Genomic DNA, 19,267 nt, shown 5'->3' with positions numbered 1-19,267 from the left:
CAAGACTGCCTGCTTGCAAGGCAGGCGCTTATGCCGCTGAGCTAAATCCCCAGCCCCCTTGCCCACCAGATCTTAACACTAACCTGGTGAAAGCCAGGTAGAGCATTTTCATTTCAATATTCTTCCTGTGGGAAACTGAGGCTCAGTGTGGGGAGGGAACCACCCAGGACCAGAGCCTGGCTGTAAGCTCACAAATATTCTCTCTGAGTGCTACATTGTTTTTCCAGTGCCCACTGCAGCCATCTCTTCTGTGCTGGGAGTCCTCTTTTGGCTTTGAATGTGTCTGTTATCTGCTTCAGGGCTGAGGCTGCTCTTTGTGCCGGTAGGCAGTCTGCACTTGTTCCTTTCAGTCCTGGCAAGAAAAAGTAGGAATTCTAAAAAGCAGCAATTATCCCTCCTGGTTCCTTTGTACAGAGCTCTGTAAATAATTTATTTGGATTTGAGGGCCTACAGACTGAAAAACATATTGAACCTTTTGGTAACCAGGCGAATTCCGCATTCAGAACTTGAATGCAGTGGGTAAGAAAGACTGTTTCTTTGAAATCAGAGAAGACAGAGTGACCTAAGAGCTGAGGCGTGAGTCTGGAGTTGGGCAGATCACAGCAAGAAGGAAGTTTTTTTTTTTTTTTAATGGCACATAAGGATAACTCATGAAGTTTACTGGTCCACATCCTTCTCCATCGCGTGGAGAATTTTGGAACAGCTGGCTGCAGAGTTGGAAGACACTGAACAGGGCTGAGCTGGGGCGCTTCCTAAGCCCCTCCTGCTGCACTCAATACCTGGGTAAAACAAAGAAAATTGTGTTTGCCAGGCTCACTTGCTGAAGTCACAAGATTCCGAGTATCATGCAGCACTCTGGAATGCTTGCAAAAACTCAGAAGGGGCTCACCGCAAGCCACACAGGAACAGCTGCTCACCGGACTTTTCAGATAAAGACATTTAGCACAGAGTTGAAAAACCATGTGATGGTCATGGATTTCGTGAAGAGTAACTGGTTTCCCTCGCAGAGAAGAGCTAAAGTTTGTATCATCCATATGTGTCAAGGACTCAAGACAGCTGAGCAACCAGCCAGCAGATATGAGGTACGGCCGAGCTGGGTGGGGAGATGCTGTGCACCCTTCGTTCTGGGAGAAATGGAATGCTGTGTGTCCCACGGACAGCCTGGGTGTCTATCTGGTCTAAAAAATTAACCACATCTGTTTGTAGTTTTTCTTAAAGTTTTCTTGGTCCCTTAATTTATTTCGGTTTTTGTAATAATGACAGCGGGGGGACACTCTATTGAGTGTTAGTTACACATGACAAGCATCTGTATGTATGAACATTCCATAGGGCTCTAAAGATTTTTGTGGTGGTGGTTTATTGGTAGTCCCATTTAGAAACATGCAGGACATTTCTGTGCTCTGGGTTAAATAGTCTTAGTTCTTTAAAGTTTTCATAATCTCCTTAAAAACAAATTCCTATTTGTTTATGTGTTGTGCAGAATGTATAAGGATTTTCCTGGGCAGGTTAAAACAAAGTAATTCAAGAGTGTTTTTTGTGTGTTTTATTTTGTTTTGAGGAAAAACTCTAATTTTTAAGTGCAGGCAAGTTTGTGGAAAAAAGGAGAACTTTGGAAATTTCAAATGTCAAAGTGAAGTAAAACATGTTATTCTGAAGCATATTTATATTTTGCAACTGGTATCAGACAGAAGAGGTTATCTTTTCAGAAAGTAAACACACACGAAATCTGATCAGCTCTTTATTGTACATGGAATAAATTATGAACGACATTGTAATTGACTCCCAGATACCTCACTTGGCCATTTCTTTTGATAAACCTAACAAACAGATTGGCAATGTTTTCTGAAAAGGTAACCTTTCTGAATATTGATGCTGTTATTAGGAAACTCTTCCCATGAATGCTGGCAAAAACTCAGATCTTTTGTTCCCTGTACTTGGCAGAAGGAAGGTAGCACACGGTAGAAGAACAGGTTTAGCAGGATTCAAGGCTGCTTTCTTTCAGCTCCAGCCCTGGGCATGTGAATTTTCATGTTCACAACAGAGATGTAAAGGCCACAGAAATAATGATGTTAATTAAATTCAGTAATAGTTGTTCATTACTTCATTGCCCAATCAACCAGAGCAAAAGGTGTGCAATTAGAATATAATTGAAAGAAAGCAGAGATGTTATTATTCACAAGTAATTAATCAGATGGGGACAGAATTTTATCATTGTATAATTTTCAGTGAAGTTATTTTCTAGACCTGCAGAGAGGAACAAACTTGAATTATATCATCATGCGTTTTACAATAGTGTTCATGGTTCCGTTTTAAACTCTACATAGCAGTCACTCTTATATTCCTGTTTGTTCACACAAGAAATTTCATTGATTCCTTCATTACTATGTACGCATGAAGGATAACAATGAGAAAAAAGTGCACCTTACAGAAAGTTGTAAAACCTGCAACTATACGAATAGTCACAGTTAGATTGTTTTCCAGTGGCTTAACTCTCCACCTCCAATATAACCAATCGTTGACTTAACTCTCCACTTCCAATATAACCAGTAGTTAAGGGAACAGTGTTAAAATGAGTCCCAGGCCCCTCTGCTGGCAATCAGTCTGATGTCTGTGCAGTTCTTGTAAGTGGTCCATTGCTTCCCGGGTTAAAGGCCAGGCCAAGTTTAAAAACTAACAGATGGGTTCAGAGTCTCTTGCACCTCTGACTGTTGAACTTTGTTCAACTTATAGTACCAAACATTTTCAGAAATTAAATATTCCACATTCACTGAATTACAGTATTCTTTCTATTATTCTCATTGGGGCATGTCAGCACCACTTAGACTGAGAAAACTAGGAAAAAGCAAACCTTCTTGCTCAATTTCCCAAGCTGAACAGATGAGTGAACCCAATTAACAGCCTTTGGGTTCTGCCATCCATCAGCTCAGACGCCACCCATTAACCTGCTCCAGGCTTTGGCCATATAGTGCCCGATGGGGTGAAAATAAGTAAGATCATTGAGTTAAACTTTCAATACACAAAGGTGCTGGATTAAAAAATAAAAGACTGGTTGCTTTTTTAGAACAATGAGTTCGTGAGATATTATTTCTGTGAAAATCTTATGGATTTCAAGCACTTTCTGTGAGAACCAGAAAATCTGCTTGAGTTAAGCGCAAGATCTGCAGACTGGGAGTTTTCTAGAACCATAGCCTTACTCTTGAGCTGTGCTACTGTTTGGAAAAATCACCTGCAGTAAGATATAACTTCAGCCATGGTCCAGCTACAACCATCCTCTTTCTTACATTGGATTTGGTAGGATCCAAACATGTTGGGCCGAAAGATAACCTGGACAGGAAGCAGATGAGGGTGAAGATCCTGCAAATCTTTCTGCTTTTATTTTAGTATGGATGAAGTCCCTTCTTAATTCATTGCTAGGACCTTTCTGATGATCTTGCCCATCTATCATCTGATAGGTGAATGTCCAATGCACTTAATTATGAGGAGAGCTGGGGAAAGTTTTTCTATTTGGAAATTACAATTTTTTAAAGCCTTAGTCATCATTTGCAACTCTCATTTCTACTCATTATTTGTAGGGCCATAACAGGTTTTAGCCAGTGTGCAACTAAATATAATGATGAACTTTAAAAAACTACATTTGCCCATGGCCTGACCCAAGCCACTGTGACTGAGGACCCAGAACAGTGTTGAGGCATTGACAGTAAACAACAACTAAGTAAAAACCACTGTCATCTTCCATTTCGGACTCCCTTCTGTTCATGTCTTTTTCTACCTTCTTGAGCATGAGTAGAGGGCAAATTCATAGTAATGGTTTTAAAGCCTTTGTCTACTGATTTCATCATTATGCATATTATTACTCTATGTTTCTATTGATTTTTTTCTTCTTGATTATGGTTTGTATTTTCTTGCTTTTTGCATTTTGAGTTAGTTTAAAATTGACTTTTAGAGACAATGAATTTTGCATTGTTGAGTGTTGGTTTTGTTGTATTCTTTTGAAGAGTACTGAACTTTGTTCTGGCATGAGGTTAAGCTACTTGAACACAGGTTGGTTCTGCTGAGACTTTATTCTGAGATTTGTAGAAATACGTCCAAAGTAGGCTTCAGGGGAAAGAAATGGTTCTTCGTGGAGGGTGATTTTGCTCCTTACTCCAGGCATAACTGGTAATCTTCAAACAGTTTTTGGTTGTGAAAATTTGGTGGTGGGAGGTGAGTGTATCTTGGTGTCTAGTGGGCAAAAGCAAGAGACACTGCTAATATCCTATAGTGCATTAGGAAACTCCTTTCTTTCCAACAAAGAATTATCTGGCCTAAAATATCCAGAGAATCTGTGTTCTAGGGCTAATTTAGCCCCACTATTAAGATGTAATCCTTCTGAGGATTCAGTATAAGGTCTCAGGTATAACAACATCTTTGTACTTAGGCCCAGGATGGAAAGATTTTCCAGTTGTCCAGACAGTTGTCTGACCTAACACCTTCTGGTAGTTTTTTCCTGGTTTTGGTCCATTGTTTCTTCCACAGGTGCAGGTCAGTATTTAGCTAAAGACTTGAGAAGGCCCAGCACGCTTTGTTTCTTGTAGTTCTCTGCTCTTTGCAAATTCTGACTGTGTCAGCTGCCCTTAGTCCTGCCTCTGCCTCCTCTGCTCATTGAAATCCCAAGCTCAGTTGAGTTTTCCTTCTCAGAGCTGAGCCCCAGAAACTGTCTGTTGGGGCAAGGAAGTTATAGCATTCTTCTCCCTCACTGGTCCTGTCCTGCATGTTGACCAGTGCCTGGAAAGCATTGTTTTTTTAGCTTCTGCCTGGCTAGTTCATCATGACCAGAAGTACATGTGGTTTTGATGTCCCACTAGGGCTGAGAAACTTCACTCTGGGTTTTGATGAACGTTTTCATATGCCTGCCGTGTTTCTTTTGGTCTTGAGAAATAAAAGCACTCAAGTTTTAAGAGCTTGGGCTTCCAGATAGCTTGATTGAGGGAGTAAGGAGGTCGCTGAGACAAAGCAGGAGGGAAACAAGCATTCCCTTTCTTCTCATAGTTATCAAAAAGTGCAAAACAATTTTACCTGTTTTCCAACCCAGCTGAAGGATCAAAGTCTTGCTAGTCTGTTTTCTTCCTGAAGTTTGGGTCTGCAAGTGATGTTTTTACTGAGATGTGCTGGCAACTTTAGCTGGGGGGATCTCACTGGCCCTCCAGAATGAGCTGCCTTGCCTGATGTCTGGGTGTGTAAGTGCTATTTTTCCTAAAAGTTTCCATTGCTGGGAGCCTTGATTGGCAATTCCTAGTATCCTGTATCCAGACATAGGAAGAGGGAAACCCTGGAATTGAAAGGGAAATAAAATGGACATCTGTGAGTTTCAAGGCCACCTACTCTCCATAATCATCCAGCTTCCCTCTCACTTGCCAAGGGAGCCTTGCTGTCAGATCTCAGTGTCCTAATGGGAAGCCAGAAGTCTGCAGTTAGGTTTCGTTGCATTTGGAGGCAACTCTGGCGATTGAAGTCTCCAATCTCACTATACTCACTGTGTAATGTTCTATACTAAGTGAGTGACAACCCAGGACATTTTCAACCAAGTCTTCTAAGATCTGTGCGGTATCATTTGGCCAGTTTCCACCAGGGATGCCAGCATGGGTAGAAAAATCATATCCACTTTTCAGGTACATCAAGGGAAGCAAGCTGGGAAGCGAAATGTATTGCTGCAGTTAAGCACGCTAGAATGAGATGCTGTGGGGGTCCTACTAGCTGAATGACTAGCAGTTTTTTGTCCTATCTGATTCTGTCTCCTCATCCATGTTAATGAAGAGAGTGATAATGTTTATCTTACGGAGTTCTCGGGGGAGGGGGAGGAGGTTAAAAGAAAGAATCAGCATAAAAGGCTGAGCCTGGCATGGAGACAGCATCACATAAAAATGAGTTGTCATTGTTGTCCAAGTTCTAATGCACTTTTTTCTCCCATCTCCAACCTTACTACAGAGCCATGGCCTGAAGATGTGGCCCCCAGACCAAGGAAAAACTATATCTAGTGTTTTGTGGATGCTGCCCCTGTGCAGTCTGTCTTATTCAAATCAAAACCAAATCATCCCTTCCTTACTCGAAGTGTCAAGTGGCTGGAATTTATGACCTTTCTATTCTTGTCTTGGGAAGATGCTCATACATCAAGAAATTGGTTATAAATTGGCCATGAGCTGACTGTAGTTTCCACCATTCCTTTCCGTGGTCGGCTGTAAATTCCAACACTGACAAAACTTTTGAGCCTGTGGGTTTACATATGACTAATTCCTGCATGTCCTTATGTCAGATGGACGTCTCTCTTGGATCTCTCTCTTGAAACTCCTATAAGGATCTAAATAGTGGGCTGACTAGCTCTCACACTTTTAATGTCCTCTAGAATACTCAGCAGAACCTTCTTCAAATGCAGAAACCCGGGTTCCTGGGGGTAGGGATGGGTGAGCGTCCAGAAATCTGAAGTTTTGTTGTTCTCTCCCTCTCTCTACTTCTCCCTCTCTCCCTGTCTCTCCTTCTTTCTCTCTCCCTCTCTATGCTTCTCTCTCCTTTTTTCTCTCCCTCTTTTCCCTTTCTCCCTCTCTCTTTCTCCCTTTTTCCTTCTCTCCCTCTTTGTCTTCCTCTTTCTGTCTCCCCCCTTTCCTTTTTTTCTTTCTCTCGGTCTATCTCTCTATCTCTGTCTGCCTCTGTTTCTGTCTGTCTCTTTGTCTCTGTCTCTATCTCTGTCTCTGTGTGTGTGTGGGTGTGTGCGTGCATGTGTGTGTGCACATGTGTGCTGATGATCAAACCCAGGCACATAAAACTCTGCCTGGCAAGTGTTCTATGACTAAGTTACACTCTAGCCCCACACATTTATGTTTTTAACATGAAAACATGATTCTGATGCCGGTCTGAAAACCAGACCAATATTTTTTTTGTCTTTTTCCTTTTTATCGGTACTGGGGATCGAACTCACGACTGCCTGCTTACAAGGCAGGCGCTTATGCCGCTGAGCTAAATCCCCAGCCCCCAGACCAATATTTTGCAAACACATGAACCCAGGAGAAAGCAGCAGACACCAGTTTGAATTGCTGTGCTAGGAAAGCTGGGCCGTGCTAGGGGAGGCGTGAGTCAGGCACGAGAGTGGTGAGCTTGAGACACTGTGTGCGAGGAGATTTGAGAGACAGAAAAGAAACAAAGGAGACTGGTGGCAGCTGATTCCTGAATTGCCTCATTGATCCTCACCACAACTGTGTAAGACACACAAACCCTGTTGTCCCAGAGAGAAAATTCTGTGGAGTGCAGAAATTATGGAGCCAACACAGTGACACAGTTTGAAGTGACAGAGGGGGACTGTTGCATCCACTCAGAGGTCAGTGCTTTCTGCCTGGTGCTGGAAGGGAAGTACCTCATCTATTGACAGCAATGGCTAAGGATGTTCAGAAAGAGCCCAATGTACCAGAAGCAAGTGGTAGAAGACACTTACACAGGTCCTTCCTGTCTCTGCTGTAGGCAGCACTCCTTCCCACCGCTCTTTCACCAGGCACCTCCTTCCGGTATGAAGGTCTCTTCATACCAAACTACCTTTGCTCTCCCAGGACTCATTCCTTCTTAACTGAGTAGAGTGATGAAGGAGGAAATGCTCGGGTTGGCTTGTTCAAAACTTATGCACCAAGAACTTAGTATGCATCAGGAGCTGTATTAGATGCTGGGGACGCAGGTCATATAAGCATGGCTCCTACTCTAGCTCATCATCTGGTGGGGAAAGCAGCCAGTGAGTGTCTGTGCAGACCTGTGGATCCAGTGAACTCAGCAGGACTGCACAGAGAAGGAGACCTTTGGACACATTCTTCACAGAAGTTTGGGAAGTTTCCAGGCTTAGCAAGAAGAGCGAGAGTATAAGCAAAGGCTAGGGAAGGGGAAGACATTTCTACAAAAAAAATATAGCAGTTTTTGGATGACGATGCAAGAAGGAGAAACTAAACAGGACATAGCAATCTCTTTGGACTGAAGACACAAGGGTTGCAGGTAGAATTTGAGGGCACAGCTCCTGTGAGGAGAAAGCCATGCGTAGAAAGAGCTTAAACTTAAGAAGTTTGTTTCAGGTCTTCATAAGTCAGGCCACAAAATAATATGTGCTGTGTAGGATGAAACTGAGATGAGAGAGAGAACACCAGCCATGGAAAACAGTTACTGAGAGCAGTAGGTGGATGCTACAAAGAAAATCACTGAGCTTTCCAAACTGAAGAAGAGAGAAAAATAAGTGAGATAGATACAGAGATGGAGACAGAAATAGAGAGACAGGGAGACAGAGAGAGACTGAGTGCAAGAGAGAGGAGCAGGAAAGCTTGAGAGTGAAATGGTGCACGTGATAGAGCACAGGGGAGCTGGGTGACCTATAGGACAATATTAATGCATACATGATTAGAGCCTTAAAAATAGTGGAGAGATGATGGGGAGAAGATGGATTTGAAGAAATAATGATTTTAAAATGTCTAAGGTTAATGAAATACATGTAAAAGCATTGCTTGTCAAGCAAGTATATTCTCCAAATGACAGCCCACAGGGCTGGTAGGCAGGGTTCTCTGGTCCAGGAGAGATGTTTATTTTCTTGTGATCATATATTGATTACCGGAAGCAGCTGTTTCTTGTGATTGATATTCCATTAGTATAGGTAGAACCACAGAGCTCTTCTATTTTAATTGGCTGTTACAAAAACGAAATATAATCTAGCGAACACCATATGTTTTTGTTTTCTATTTCTGTGTAACAAATGATTACATACTGGGCAACATAAAACAGTGTCCCTTTATTGTTTTACACTTTTTAGATCAGAAGTCCTGGTGTGGGTTAGGTGGCTCCTTTACCTACTGAAAGTCACTCCATGTGGAGCCAAAGTGTCATCTAGGCATAGCTTTACTTGGGGCTTAGGGCCTTCCTGCAGGCTCAATGGTTATTGCAAGAGTTCAACTCCTTGTGGTTATACAACTGGAGCCCCTACTTTTTTGCTGAATAATGGCCAGAGACCATTCTTGATTATTAGTGGTGACCCTGAGTCTTTGCCATGAAGTCCTAGCCACAGGCAATGCATACATGTTCGTTTGCCTGTCCAAGATCACCAGGTAGTCTCTGCTGTTTTAATCCTTTGACTTACGTTAGAGGCCCTCCTGATTAAAGCAGGTCTGCATCATACATGTTCTTTCAACTGACTCAATAGCCACCAATTAGCAATCTTAATTACATCTGCAAACCCTCAATGTCGTATAATATAACTTAATCACAGAAGTGATGGCCCATTGTACTCACCAGTCTGCTCATACTCAGGGGAGGAAAAATATATAGAGATATGTCTGCCAACTACATTTAGTATTTTTAAATCTGTATAGAAAAAGAATTAAAATGAGGCCCTGGGCTTAAAGGTACATAGGGTAAAGCCTGCGTGTAGGAAGTCCATGAGGAAGGATGCTCGTTGGTCTGTTCTACGTCATATTTTGCTCCTGGCACCAGGTCAGCTTTCAGTAGACATTTGTGGGATGTGGTATGAATGAATGAATGAATGAATGAATGAATGCACATGAAGTGTGCAAACTTGGATGAAAACCTAAGATCAAGGTAAATGAAGGTTGACAACTGTGTATATAAGGGATCCTCCTCTGAGTGAACACTTGCCTGAGGCTCCCTACAGACTCGATCATTGTGCAGTGCTCAACAGCGAGACTGAGAGATGGGTATATCTCATCTGTACTTTACCCAAGTGAAGCTACAAAATGAAGGTCACTTGTTTTATCTTTCTTTTCATTAATCAAATTCTAAGTAGTGAAATACTTCTGTTTCTTTTTTGTGAGTCTAATATATGTCCCTTCTCCAACCAAAGAAAACTTTTGGACAGCTCCAAAAATGAATATCATGGAAAAAATCCAAGACATAGAAATAATGTATCAGGGAAGCAAATAAGGCTAAAAGCAAATGAAAGAGTTTCTCAAAGCAGTAAGCAAATTGCTCAACATTCTGTATATAAGGTAAGAAGCCCCTTCTCAGCATAGCAATCTGTAGCTGAGAGCCAGTGCCCAGATACCCAAAGCCCCGTCTGCATCAGGGCCCAGATGCCTTGGATTCAGCCCTCTATTTACAAAAAGTTCAGAAAAATCATTATTTTAGCGTACATGTTTTCAACTAACTAATGAGCTCTGGACACTACTGGCTTTTGGGTGCTAATCTGGTAGCTGCCTTGTGTTGTTCTAAAGTCTGTGAGGCAGGCTGTGAGGCAGCCTGTTAAGTGGTGACGGATTTACTCCTGTACTCCAAGGGACTGTGTCTTGATTAAGGGATATGAAAAGAGGATTCGAGGAGTTTAACAGCGATGCAGTGTGCTCAAATCCTCACTGTCCCCTGGAAGGAAGGATGCTTCATCAGTGCCTAATGTGTGCATGTCATTGAGCTGAATATACAGGAAAAAATCTGGATGATTTTCTGATAAATAGTCCTGAAATAATAGCCACTTATTTGTTTTTGTGTCATCTAATTTGTGGACTGTCGCAAAATGAAAATGTGGATTCCCTTCATTTAAAAATGCTGATTGTTGCTAATGTTATTCAAATAAAACTCACTTTTTCTTTCTCTTGATTTTTTCCTGGTATTTTAAATGTGCTATTTAATAATAAAGTCTCAGTAAAGAAAAAGTACCTTTTTATGTTATCATCATGTATTTTACTGTTTAGATTCTACAATTCTGGTTTTGGTTTTGTTGTTTTAATTTTTTCGTTGTTGCTGTTTTTCTGAGACACTATGCGGTCAGGCTGGCCTTGAGCTCACTTTGTAGTCCAGGATGGTCTCAAACTTGCAAGGATCCTCCTGCTTCAGCCTCTTGGGTGCTGGGATTACAGGCATATACCACATGTGAGGCTCACGAGTTTCACTTTAACATAGCTGTAGGATCTTTCAACTCCTAGGAAATTCCCAAAATGATACAGTTTGTGTTTATAGTTCATCCATGCAAACACATATTTCATTCTTACTAGAATAATGGAAGCACAGCAAAAGCAGCTGTTACATTTCCTTCTTTGATACAATCACATCCCATAAACTCTCTGCTTTTGGCTTGCTGGGGAGTAAGGGAAAACTACGAGGAAAAGGACTTCTGGGTGTGGTGGTGTCTTGCCTTCTTTCTCCATTATCATTTCAGCCTAAGGATTGCTGACCCAGGGGAATAACACAAGGTAGAAAGACATGATAAGACTGTTCTGTCACGTTCCTCAGACGCCCTTGTATTTGAAGTGGGTCTGGTTTAGAGAAAGGCATGGTCCCAGTGTGGTCCCCATTCCTTCTTGTTCTTGGCTGTAACAGTCATCGTGAATTCATTGTGAGTCTTGTCCAACTGAGGCACATTGTAGGCTCAACCAGACTGTGACCGAGGGATTCCTGATGTTAAGGTTGTAGTAAGTGAGCACAAACATTGCATGTGCCCTCTGGGCTCACTTACCTGCTTCCAGCCCTGCTGACCTTTATTGACAAGATGCATATTCAAAGATATAATTATTGAAAATTTTTGGATGACAATAACAAAAGCACAATCCCACCAAAGGACTGTGTTTTCCACTGGAAAAGACTGCAAATTAAACTTCATCAAAATGAAAGGTGTGTATGCATGAAAAACACTATCAAGAGAGTGAAAAGGTAACTCACTTACCACATGGATGAATCTTGAGGATATTACATCAAGTGAAAGAAGCCAGGTACAAAAGAGCAAAGATTATTGGGCTGCACTAACATGAAGCATCTGGAATATCACATGTACAGAGACATAAAGTAGAACAGAGGTTATGGAGGGAAATGATGAGTTATCACTTCATGCAGTGATCCCCATACTCCATGGACTGGACCAGTCTGTGGCTTGCTGGAAACCAGCCACATGGGAGGAGGTGAGTAGTGGGCAACTGAGTGAGGCTTCATTTGTATTTACAGCAGCCCCATCACTTCGCATCACTGGCTGAGCTCTGCCTCCTGTCACACCAACAGCACCATTAGGTTTTTATGGGAGCTCAGACCCAAGTGTGAACCATGCATGGAGGGATCCAGATTGCAAGTTCCTTTGGGATATCCCAAAACCCTCTCCTATTTTGTGCAAAGATTCTTTCATAAAACCAGTCCTTGGTCTCCAAAAGCCTGGAAATTACTGAATTTGAATGAGTACAGGATTCCCATTGGGAAGACAAAATAGTTCTGAAAATGGATGGTGGTGATGGTTGCATAATGTTATGAAGGAGCTTAATTGCACATTTAAAATGTTGAAAATGGTGAATTTTCAACATTATGTGTATTTTACCATAATAAAGAAACCATTCAAGATGGTGACATTAAGCAAAGCACATGGAGCGTAGATCTGTAGGCGCCTGTGTGAATACATGGTCCCAAGCCCTTGAAGATGGCCTTGTACTTACTTGTGTTTAAAGACTGTGTAGCTAAATGCATATGACATTTCTCAATTGTAGCTTCTTCCACCAGCTGGTGAGACCCTTGAGAGTGGGATTCAGGTTTTAAGTCTTTTTTTTTTTTTGAAACAGTTTCTTACTATCCAGGTTTTAATTCTTGTACTGTGTGTGTGTGTGTGTGTGTGTGTGTGTGTGTGTGTGTGTGTGTTTTTAAAGAAGAAGAAGAAGAAAAAACCCAATAGAAATAATGATATAGAATTTTAAGACAGGATAATAGAAAATTAACAATGGTAAATATATTGCATATTGTTACCTTCAAAGTAGTTGCTCAGATTACAAGATCTAGGCAAGCAAAATTGATCAAAAATATAAGCACAAACTGTTCTTTTCAATGAACTAAACTAGTATAATTATCATAACTATCTTGTTTGTCTTTATCATATCTATCTATCTATCTATCTATCTATCTATCTATCTATCTATCTGTCACCTGTCTTCTTTTACCTTCCTTCCTTTCTCATTTACCCCATCAGAGTTGTTGTTTCCATTTGAGCAGCTTCTTTCCCTTTAACAGTATCATTGTACATTTTGAATTGTATTTGCTCTTTCAGTTTCTTTCACTATAGAGACAACATGGTGTTTGTACATGCTAGTCTGATTTATTTCACTTATGAGTATAGTCTCTAGTTGCATCCATTTACCTAGGAAAACCTCGAGTTTATCCTTCTGTATAGCTGAGCAGTACTCCATTGAATAACAATGCTACATCTTTTCTTCCATTCTTTGGACACTGGGCATTTGGGTTGTTTCCAAAATTTAGCTGTTACAAATTGTACTGTTAGAAACATGGGTGCACATATATCACTGTGGTATGATGTTTTTAATTCTTCTGGGAAAATACCCAAAAGAAAAGTATCTGGGTTGAATGGAACCTCTAATTTCAGTGTTTTGAGGAATCTCCACACATTTCCACAGTGGTTTTACCAGCCTGAACCCCCACCAACAGTGGAAAAATGTTCCTTTTCCCCCACAACCCTACCAGCATTTTGTTGATTGATTTCTTGATGATAGTCATTCTTTCTGGAATAAGATGGAATCTCAGTGTTGCTTTAATTTGCTTTTCTCAAATGATCAATATTGTTGAATGTTTTTTCATATATTTATTTGCCATTTGTATTTCTTCACCTGAGAAGTGTGTGTTCATCTCAGCTGCCCATTTTTGGACTGGGTCTTTGAATTTGGGTGGCTTGATTTTTTTTCCAGTTCTTTATATATTCTATATAGAAGTCTTAGGTCTGAGGAATAGTTGGCTAAAATTTTTTTCCCAGTCTGTGGGGTTCCTTTTCACTCTGTTGATGATTTCTTTTGCTATGCAAAAACTTTTTAATAAGGTAAAATCTCAGTTATTGATTCTTTGAAGTACTTCCTGTGAGGTTTGGTTTTTGTTGATAAACTCTCTCTCTGTAACCGTCTTCAATATTTATCTCTACTTAGTCTTTCAGTAGATTTAGTGTTTCTGCTTTAATATTTAGATCTTTGATCCATTTTGACTTTAGTTTAGTTTAGGTAATGGATGTGAGTCTAGTTTTAGTCCTTGGCATGTGGAAAAAGTTTTTCTAGCACCATTTATTAAAAAGGCTATCTTCCGTTGAGATGTTTGGCCCCTTTGTTGGAGATAAGGTGACTGAATGTGTTTGTAGTTGTATCTCCATCTTTTAATCTGTTCCATTGATCCTCAGGTCTATTTCTTTGCCAGTGCCATGCTGATTTTATCACAGTAACTTTGTAGTATAATTTCAGTTCAGGGATTGTGATGCCTCTTGCCTTGCCTTTGATGCCCAGAAATGCCTTTGCTACTCTAGGTCTTCTCTGTTTAAAGACTAATTGTATGCTAATGGTATTTTGTTTGGGGTTTTACTAAATCTGTGTAATAGTTTGGGTAGTATGGCCATTTTCACCATGCTCATTCTTCCTATTCATGAGCAAGGGATGTCTTTCCGTTCTCTAACATTCTCTTTGATCTCTTTTTTCAGAGTAATTATAAAGATACAGATCCTTTGTTTCTTTTGTAAGACTGATTCCTAAGCATTTCACTTTTTGGATGCTATTGTGAAGGATGTGGTTTGCCTAATTTCTCTGTCAGTGAGTTTGTTGTTTGTGTACAGGGTATTATTGATTTTTTTTTTTTACTATTGATTTGTAAGTGTTGACTTTGTTTTCAGCTACTCTGTGTATTTTCCTATTAATTCTAGAAAACTTCTGATCGAGTTTTGGGGTCTTCTATGTAGAACATCATGTCATTTTCAAATAATGATAATTTAACTTCTTTTCCTTTCTTCATTCCTTTTATTTCCCTTTCTTGTGTATTTGCTCTAGCTAGCATTTCCAGAACTATATTGAATGGAGTAGTTATAGTGGACATGCCTGTCTTGTTCCTGATTTTAGATTGACAGTTTTCAGTTTTTGTTTATTTAATATAATGTTGGCTGTTGGTTTGTCATAGATGACTTTTATCAGATTGATTGGAGACCATTTATTCCAATTTTCTCTAGGGTTTTTATCATGAAGGAGTATTGAACTTTATCAAAAGCTTTTTCTGCATTTATTGAAGTGGTCAGATGATTTTTGTTTTTGGCTCTGTTGATATGGTATATTACATTTATTAATTTGTGTTTTTTGAACCATCCTCAGGGATGGGATCTCACTGTTCATGGTGTATAATGTTCTTTTTTATTTTAGAAGCAAACCAAAAAAAGGATAAAAAGGATACAGAATTTCAAAGAAATAGAAAGAAATTAATACTAGCTACTATGTTGCATATTGTTATCTTTAAATTAGTTGTTCAGATTAAAATATTTAGGCATAAAAGTGATCAAATAATCAAACAATGAAAATACAAACTGTTCTTTTTGGTGAACTTACAGAGATTAGCAGTACAGTTATATATCTTGTACATATATACATACACACAGATTTTTGTATACCAATGTACACATAATATTCTCCTTTCTTTCCTTTCTCTTTTCCCCTACCCCATTTGCTCTTTTGTTTTGAGCACTTTCTTTCCCTTTCATTTTCACAATATTTATTGTATATTTTGGATCTTATTACTCTTTCAGTTTTTTTTTTTACTCTAGGAAGACAATACAATATTTACACATGCAAGTTTGATTTGTTTCACGTAAGAGTGTGGTCTCAAGTTGCCTTTGTTTACCTATAAAAGCATCAAGTTTATCCTTATTTATAGCTAGGTAGTACCCCACTATATAAAAATACCACATCTTTTTTCCCCTTTCCTCAGTTGATGGGCATTTGGGTTGTTTCCAAGATTTAGCTATTACAAGCTGTGCTATCATTGTGGTATGAAGTTTTTAATTTTTTCTAGGAAAATGCCCAGAAGAGGAATAGCTGGATTGAATAGGACTGCCAGTCCTATTTTTTTTTTTTGAGTAACTTCCACATTGATTTCCACAGTGGTTGCACCAGTCTACACTTCTATCAACATTGGAAAAGTGTTTCTTTTTCTCCACATTCCTGCCAACATTTGTTATTGGTTGATTTCTTGGTGACAGTCTTTTTTTTCCGGAGTGAGATAGGATCTCACTGTAGTTTTAATTTCTATTTCTCTTCATATATATATTTGGCATTTGTATTTCTTCCTCTGAGAAATGCATATTCATCTCAGGCTGCCCATTTTTGGATTGGGTCTTTGAATCTGAAGAGCCTGATGTTTTTCAATTCTTTTTATGTTCTAGATATAAGTGCTTTGAGGGATAGATGGCTAAAATTTTTCCCATTTTGTGGGTTTTCTTTTCATTTTGTTGATAATTTACTTTGATGTGCCAAAAATTTTTAATAAGATGAGATCCCAGTTGACTCTTTGAGGTGCCTTTCATTTTTGTTTTGTTCAGTAACAATTTGCCTACCCTTAGCCTAGAAATCTTCAAGATTTCTACCTATCTTGTGTTCCAGTAGATTTAGTGTTTTATTATGTTTTAATATTTAGATCTTTGATCCATTTTGACTTTAATTTAGTGCATGGTGATAGACATGGGTCTTGTTTTAATATTCATCTGTTTAAAGTCAATTTTTTACAGCAACATTTATTAAAGAGTCTACTTTTCCTTCAGTGCAACTGTTTTGTCCCTTTGTCAAAGACAAGACAGCTGAGTGTGTTTGTAGTTGTGTCTGCATCTTGTACTCTGTTCTACTGGTCCTTAGGTCTGTTTTTTTTTTTTTTTTTTTTTTTTTTGCCAATACCATGCCGATTTTATCACAGTAGCTTTGTAGTGTAATTTCAGTTCAGGAATTGTGATGCCTCCTGCCTTGCCTTGTTGCCCAGGATTACCTTTGCTATGCTAGTTCTCTTTACTTTCCAAATTAATGTTAGGAATGTTTCTCTAGATCTGTGAGGTATGCTGATGGTATTTTGATTGGGATTGTAATAAGTCTGTATACCAGGTTTGGGAGTGTGGCCATTTTCACAGTATTGGTTCTTTCTATCCATGAGCAAGGGATATCTTACCATTTTCTGATATTTTCTTCAACCTCCTTTTAAAGAGTACTATAGATTTCAATATATAGATCTTTTACGTCCTTTGTTAGATTGATTCCTAAGTATTCCGTTTTTTCCAATGCTATTGTGGAAGGTGTTATTTTCATAATTTCTATCTCAATGAGTTAGTTGTTTGTGTAAAGAAATGCTACTGACTTTGAGTTTTGACTTTCTACCCAGTTACACTATTGAATTTGCTTATTAAATCTAGAAGGCTTTTGATGGAGTTTTTGGAGTCTTGTATGTAGAGTATCGTGTCATCTGCAAAAATGATAATTTAACTTCTTTTCTATTCTTATTTCTTTTATTTTTCTCTTTCTTGTCTAATTGCTCTAATATTTCCAAAATTATATTGAATACTATTGATTATCACTGACATACTTGTGCTCCTGATTTTAGAGTAAAAGTTTTCAGTTTTTGTTCATTTAGTATAATGTTGGCTGCTGGTTTGTTGTAGATGGCTTTTATCAGATTGAGGTAGAGAACATCTATTCCAGTTTCCTGTAGGGTTTTTTTTTTTATCATGAATGAGTGTTGGACTTTATCAAAAGCTTTTTTCTGCATCTATTGAAGGATCATGTAATATTTTTCTTGGTTCTGTTGATGTGGTATATTACATCTATTGATTTTCATATGTTGAGTCATCCCTGCATGCCTGGGATGAATCCCACTTGGTCATGTTGTATAATCTTCTTGATGATTTGTTGCTATCTGTTTGCTAGTATTTTATTCAGAATTTTTGCTTATTCAATCATTAGGGAGATTGGCTTATAGTTCATTTTGGTTAGGTCTTTCTCTGGTTTTGATATCAGAGCAATACTTGCGTGTAGGAATGAGTTAGGGGGAACGCCTTCCCTTTCAATATCATTATAATTTTGAAGAGTATTGCCATTAAATCTAAGTTTCTTGAGAATTCATTCAGGAATCCATCAGCACCTGGCATTTTCTTTGTTGGTAAGCTTTGGATTAAATTTTCAGTTTCAGTAATTGATATTGAATTATTCAAAATTTTTATATCTTGTTAACTCAACTTTGATAATTCATATGTTTCTAGGAATCTTTCCATTTCTTCTGTGATTTTCAGCCTATACGAGTACAGATTTTCAAAAGATATCTTATAGGATCTGTAGTAATCACACCCTTTTCATTCCTCATTGCATGAATTTGAGTTTTCTCTTTCCTTTTCTTGATAAGTTTGATTAGAGTTTTATTAATTATGTTCATTCTTTCAAAGAACCAACTGTTTCATTCATTAATTCTTTGTACTGTTTTGTTAGTCTCCCTTGCATTAATTTCTGCTCTGGTCTTTATAATTTCCTTTCTTCTCTGAGCTTTGGTCTTGACTTGCTCATGTTTTGCAATATGCTTGAGATGCAGCATTAGGTTGCTTATTTGTGTTTATTCTGTTTTCCTGATGTGAGAATTCATTGCTATCTATCTTCCTTTTAGGACTGCTTTCATTGCATCCCAAGGGTTCTGGTATATTGTATCTGCATTTTCATTTAATTGTGGATATTGTTTGATGTCTTCTTTAATTTCATCTACAGCTTCAGTTGTTCATAAGGGTATTATTTAATTTCCATGTGTTTATGTAGTTTTGGCAGTTTCTTTTGCCATTACTATCCAATTTCAGTGCACTCTGGTCAGATAGTGTGTATGGGATAATTTGAATTTCTTTGCATTTACTTAAGCATTTTGTATGGGCTAACATATTATCTATTGCAGAGAATGTTCCCTGTGCAGCTAAGAAGAATGTATATTCTTATGTTTGGTAGAACACTCTGTAAATATCTAGTAAGTGCATTTTTTCACAAGTTTGATTCAGTTCTGTTATTTCTTTGCTGATTTAGTGTCTACTTGATCCTTTTGTGACAATGTGATATTAAGGTCCCACAGGTTCTAGTAAATGGCATTTGCATTTTCATTTGATTGTAGATATTGTTTAATTGCTTAATTTAATCTATGACCTGTTGATTGTTCATGATGATGTTATTTAATATGCATGTGTTTATAGAGTTTTTGTAGTTCTTTTTGTCATTAATTTCTATTTTTATTGCACCACGATCAGATAAAAGCATGGATAAAAGCAATTCCTTTTCATTTACTTAAGCCTGTTCTGTGGGCTCCTGTACCGTCTATGTCTTTGTTACTTTTCTCTTGTCGCTGAAACAAAATATTTGATGCCCAAAATGAAGGAAGGAAAGGTTTATTAAGTTTACAGTTTTTGGAGGGGTTGTTCTTTGGGCCGTTTGGTACAGTTCACCTGGGTTCCCATGGCAGTGAAGAGGCAGTCACTTTGCATTTGTTGTAT

At 38.7% G+C, this 19,267-nt stretch overlaps 1 protein-coding gene across 8 annotated transcripts in view; it reads left to right on the top strand.

Annotated features, from left to right (window-relative positions):
• The first annotated feature begins 269 nt into the window (after nucleotides 1–269).
• Nucleotides 270–19,267, top strand: part of CUNH10orf90 (chromosome unknown C10orf90 homolog) — a 223,588-nt gene continuing 204,590 nt past the window's right edge. Inside the window, exon 1 of one of the 8 annotated variants that reach the window (XM_063244927.1) lies at nucleotides 270–1,082. In XM_063244927.1, the coding sequence (XP_063100997.1) occupies nucleotides 846–1,082 (237 nt within the window). In that variant the 5' untranslated portion in view covers nucleotides 270–845. The remainder of the gene's footprint in view (nucleotides 1,083–19,267) is intronic. The other 7 variants (XM_063244922.1, XM_063244921.1, XM_063244923.1 and 4 more) reach the window with 7 other exon arrangements.

This window comes from Cavia porcellus, unplaced genomic scaffold (assembly GCF_034190915.1).
Source record: "Cavia porcellus strain 051 isolate PalLab524CR breed Dunkin Hartley unplaced genomic scaffold, mCavPor4.1 scaffold_2, whole genome shotgun sequence".
NCBI lineage: Eukaryota > Metazoa > Chordata > Mammalia > Rodentia > Caviidae > Cavia > Cavia porcellus.
The sequence above is the reverse complement of the archived record's forward strand: the minus strand, read 5'-3'. Positions and strand labels throughout refer to the sequence as shown.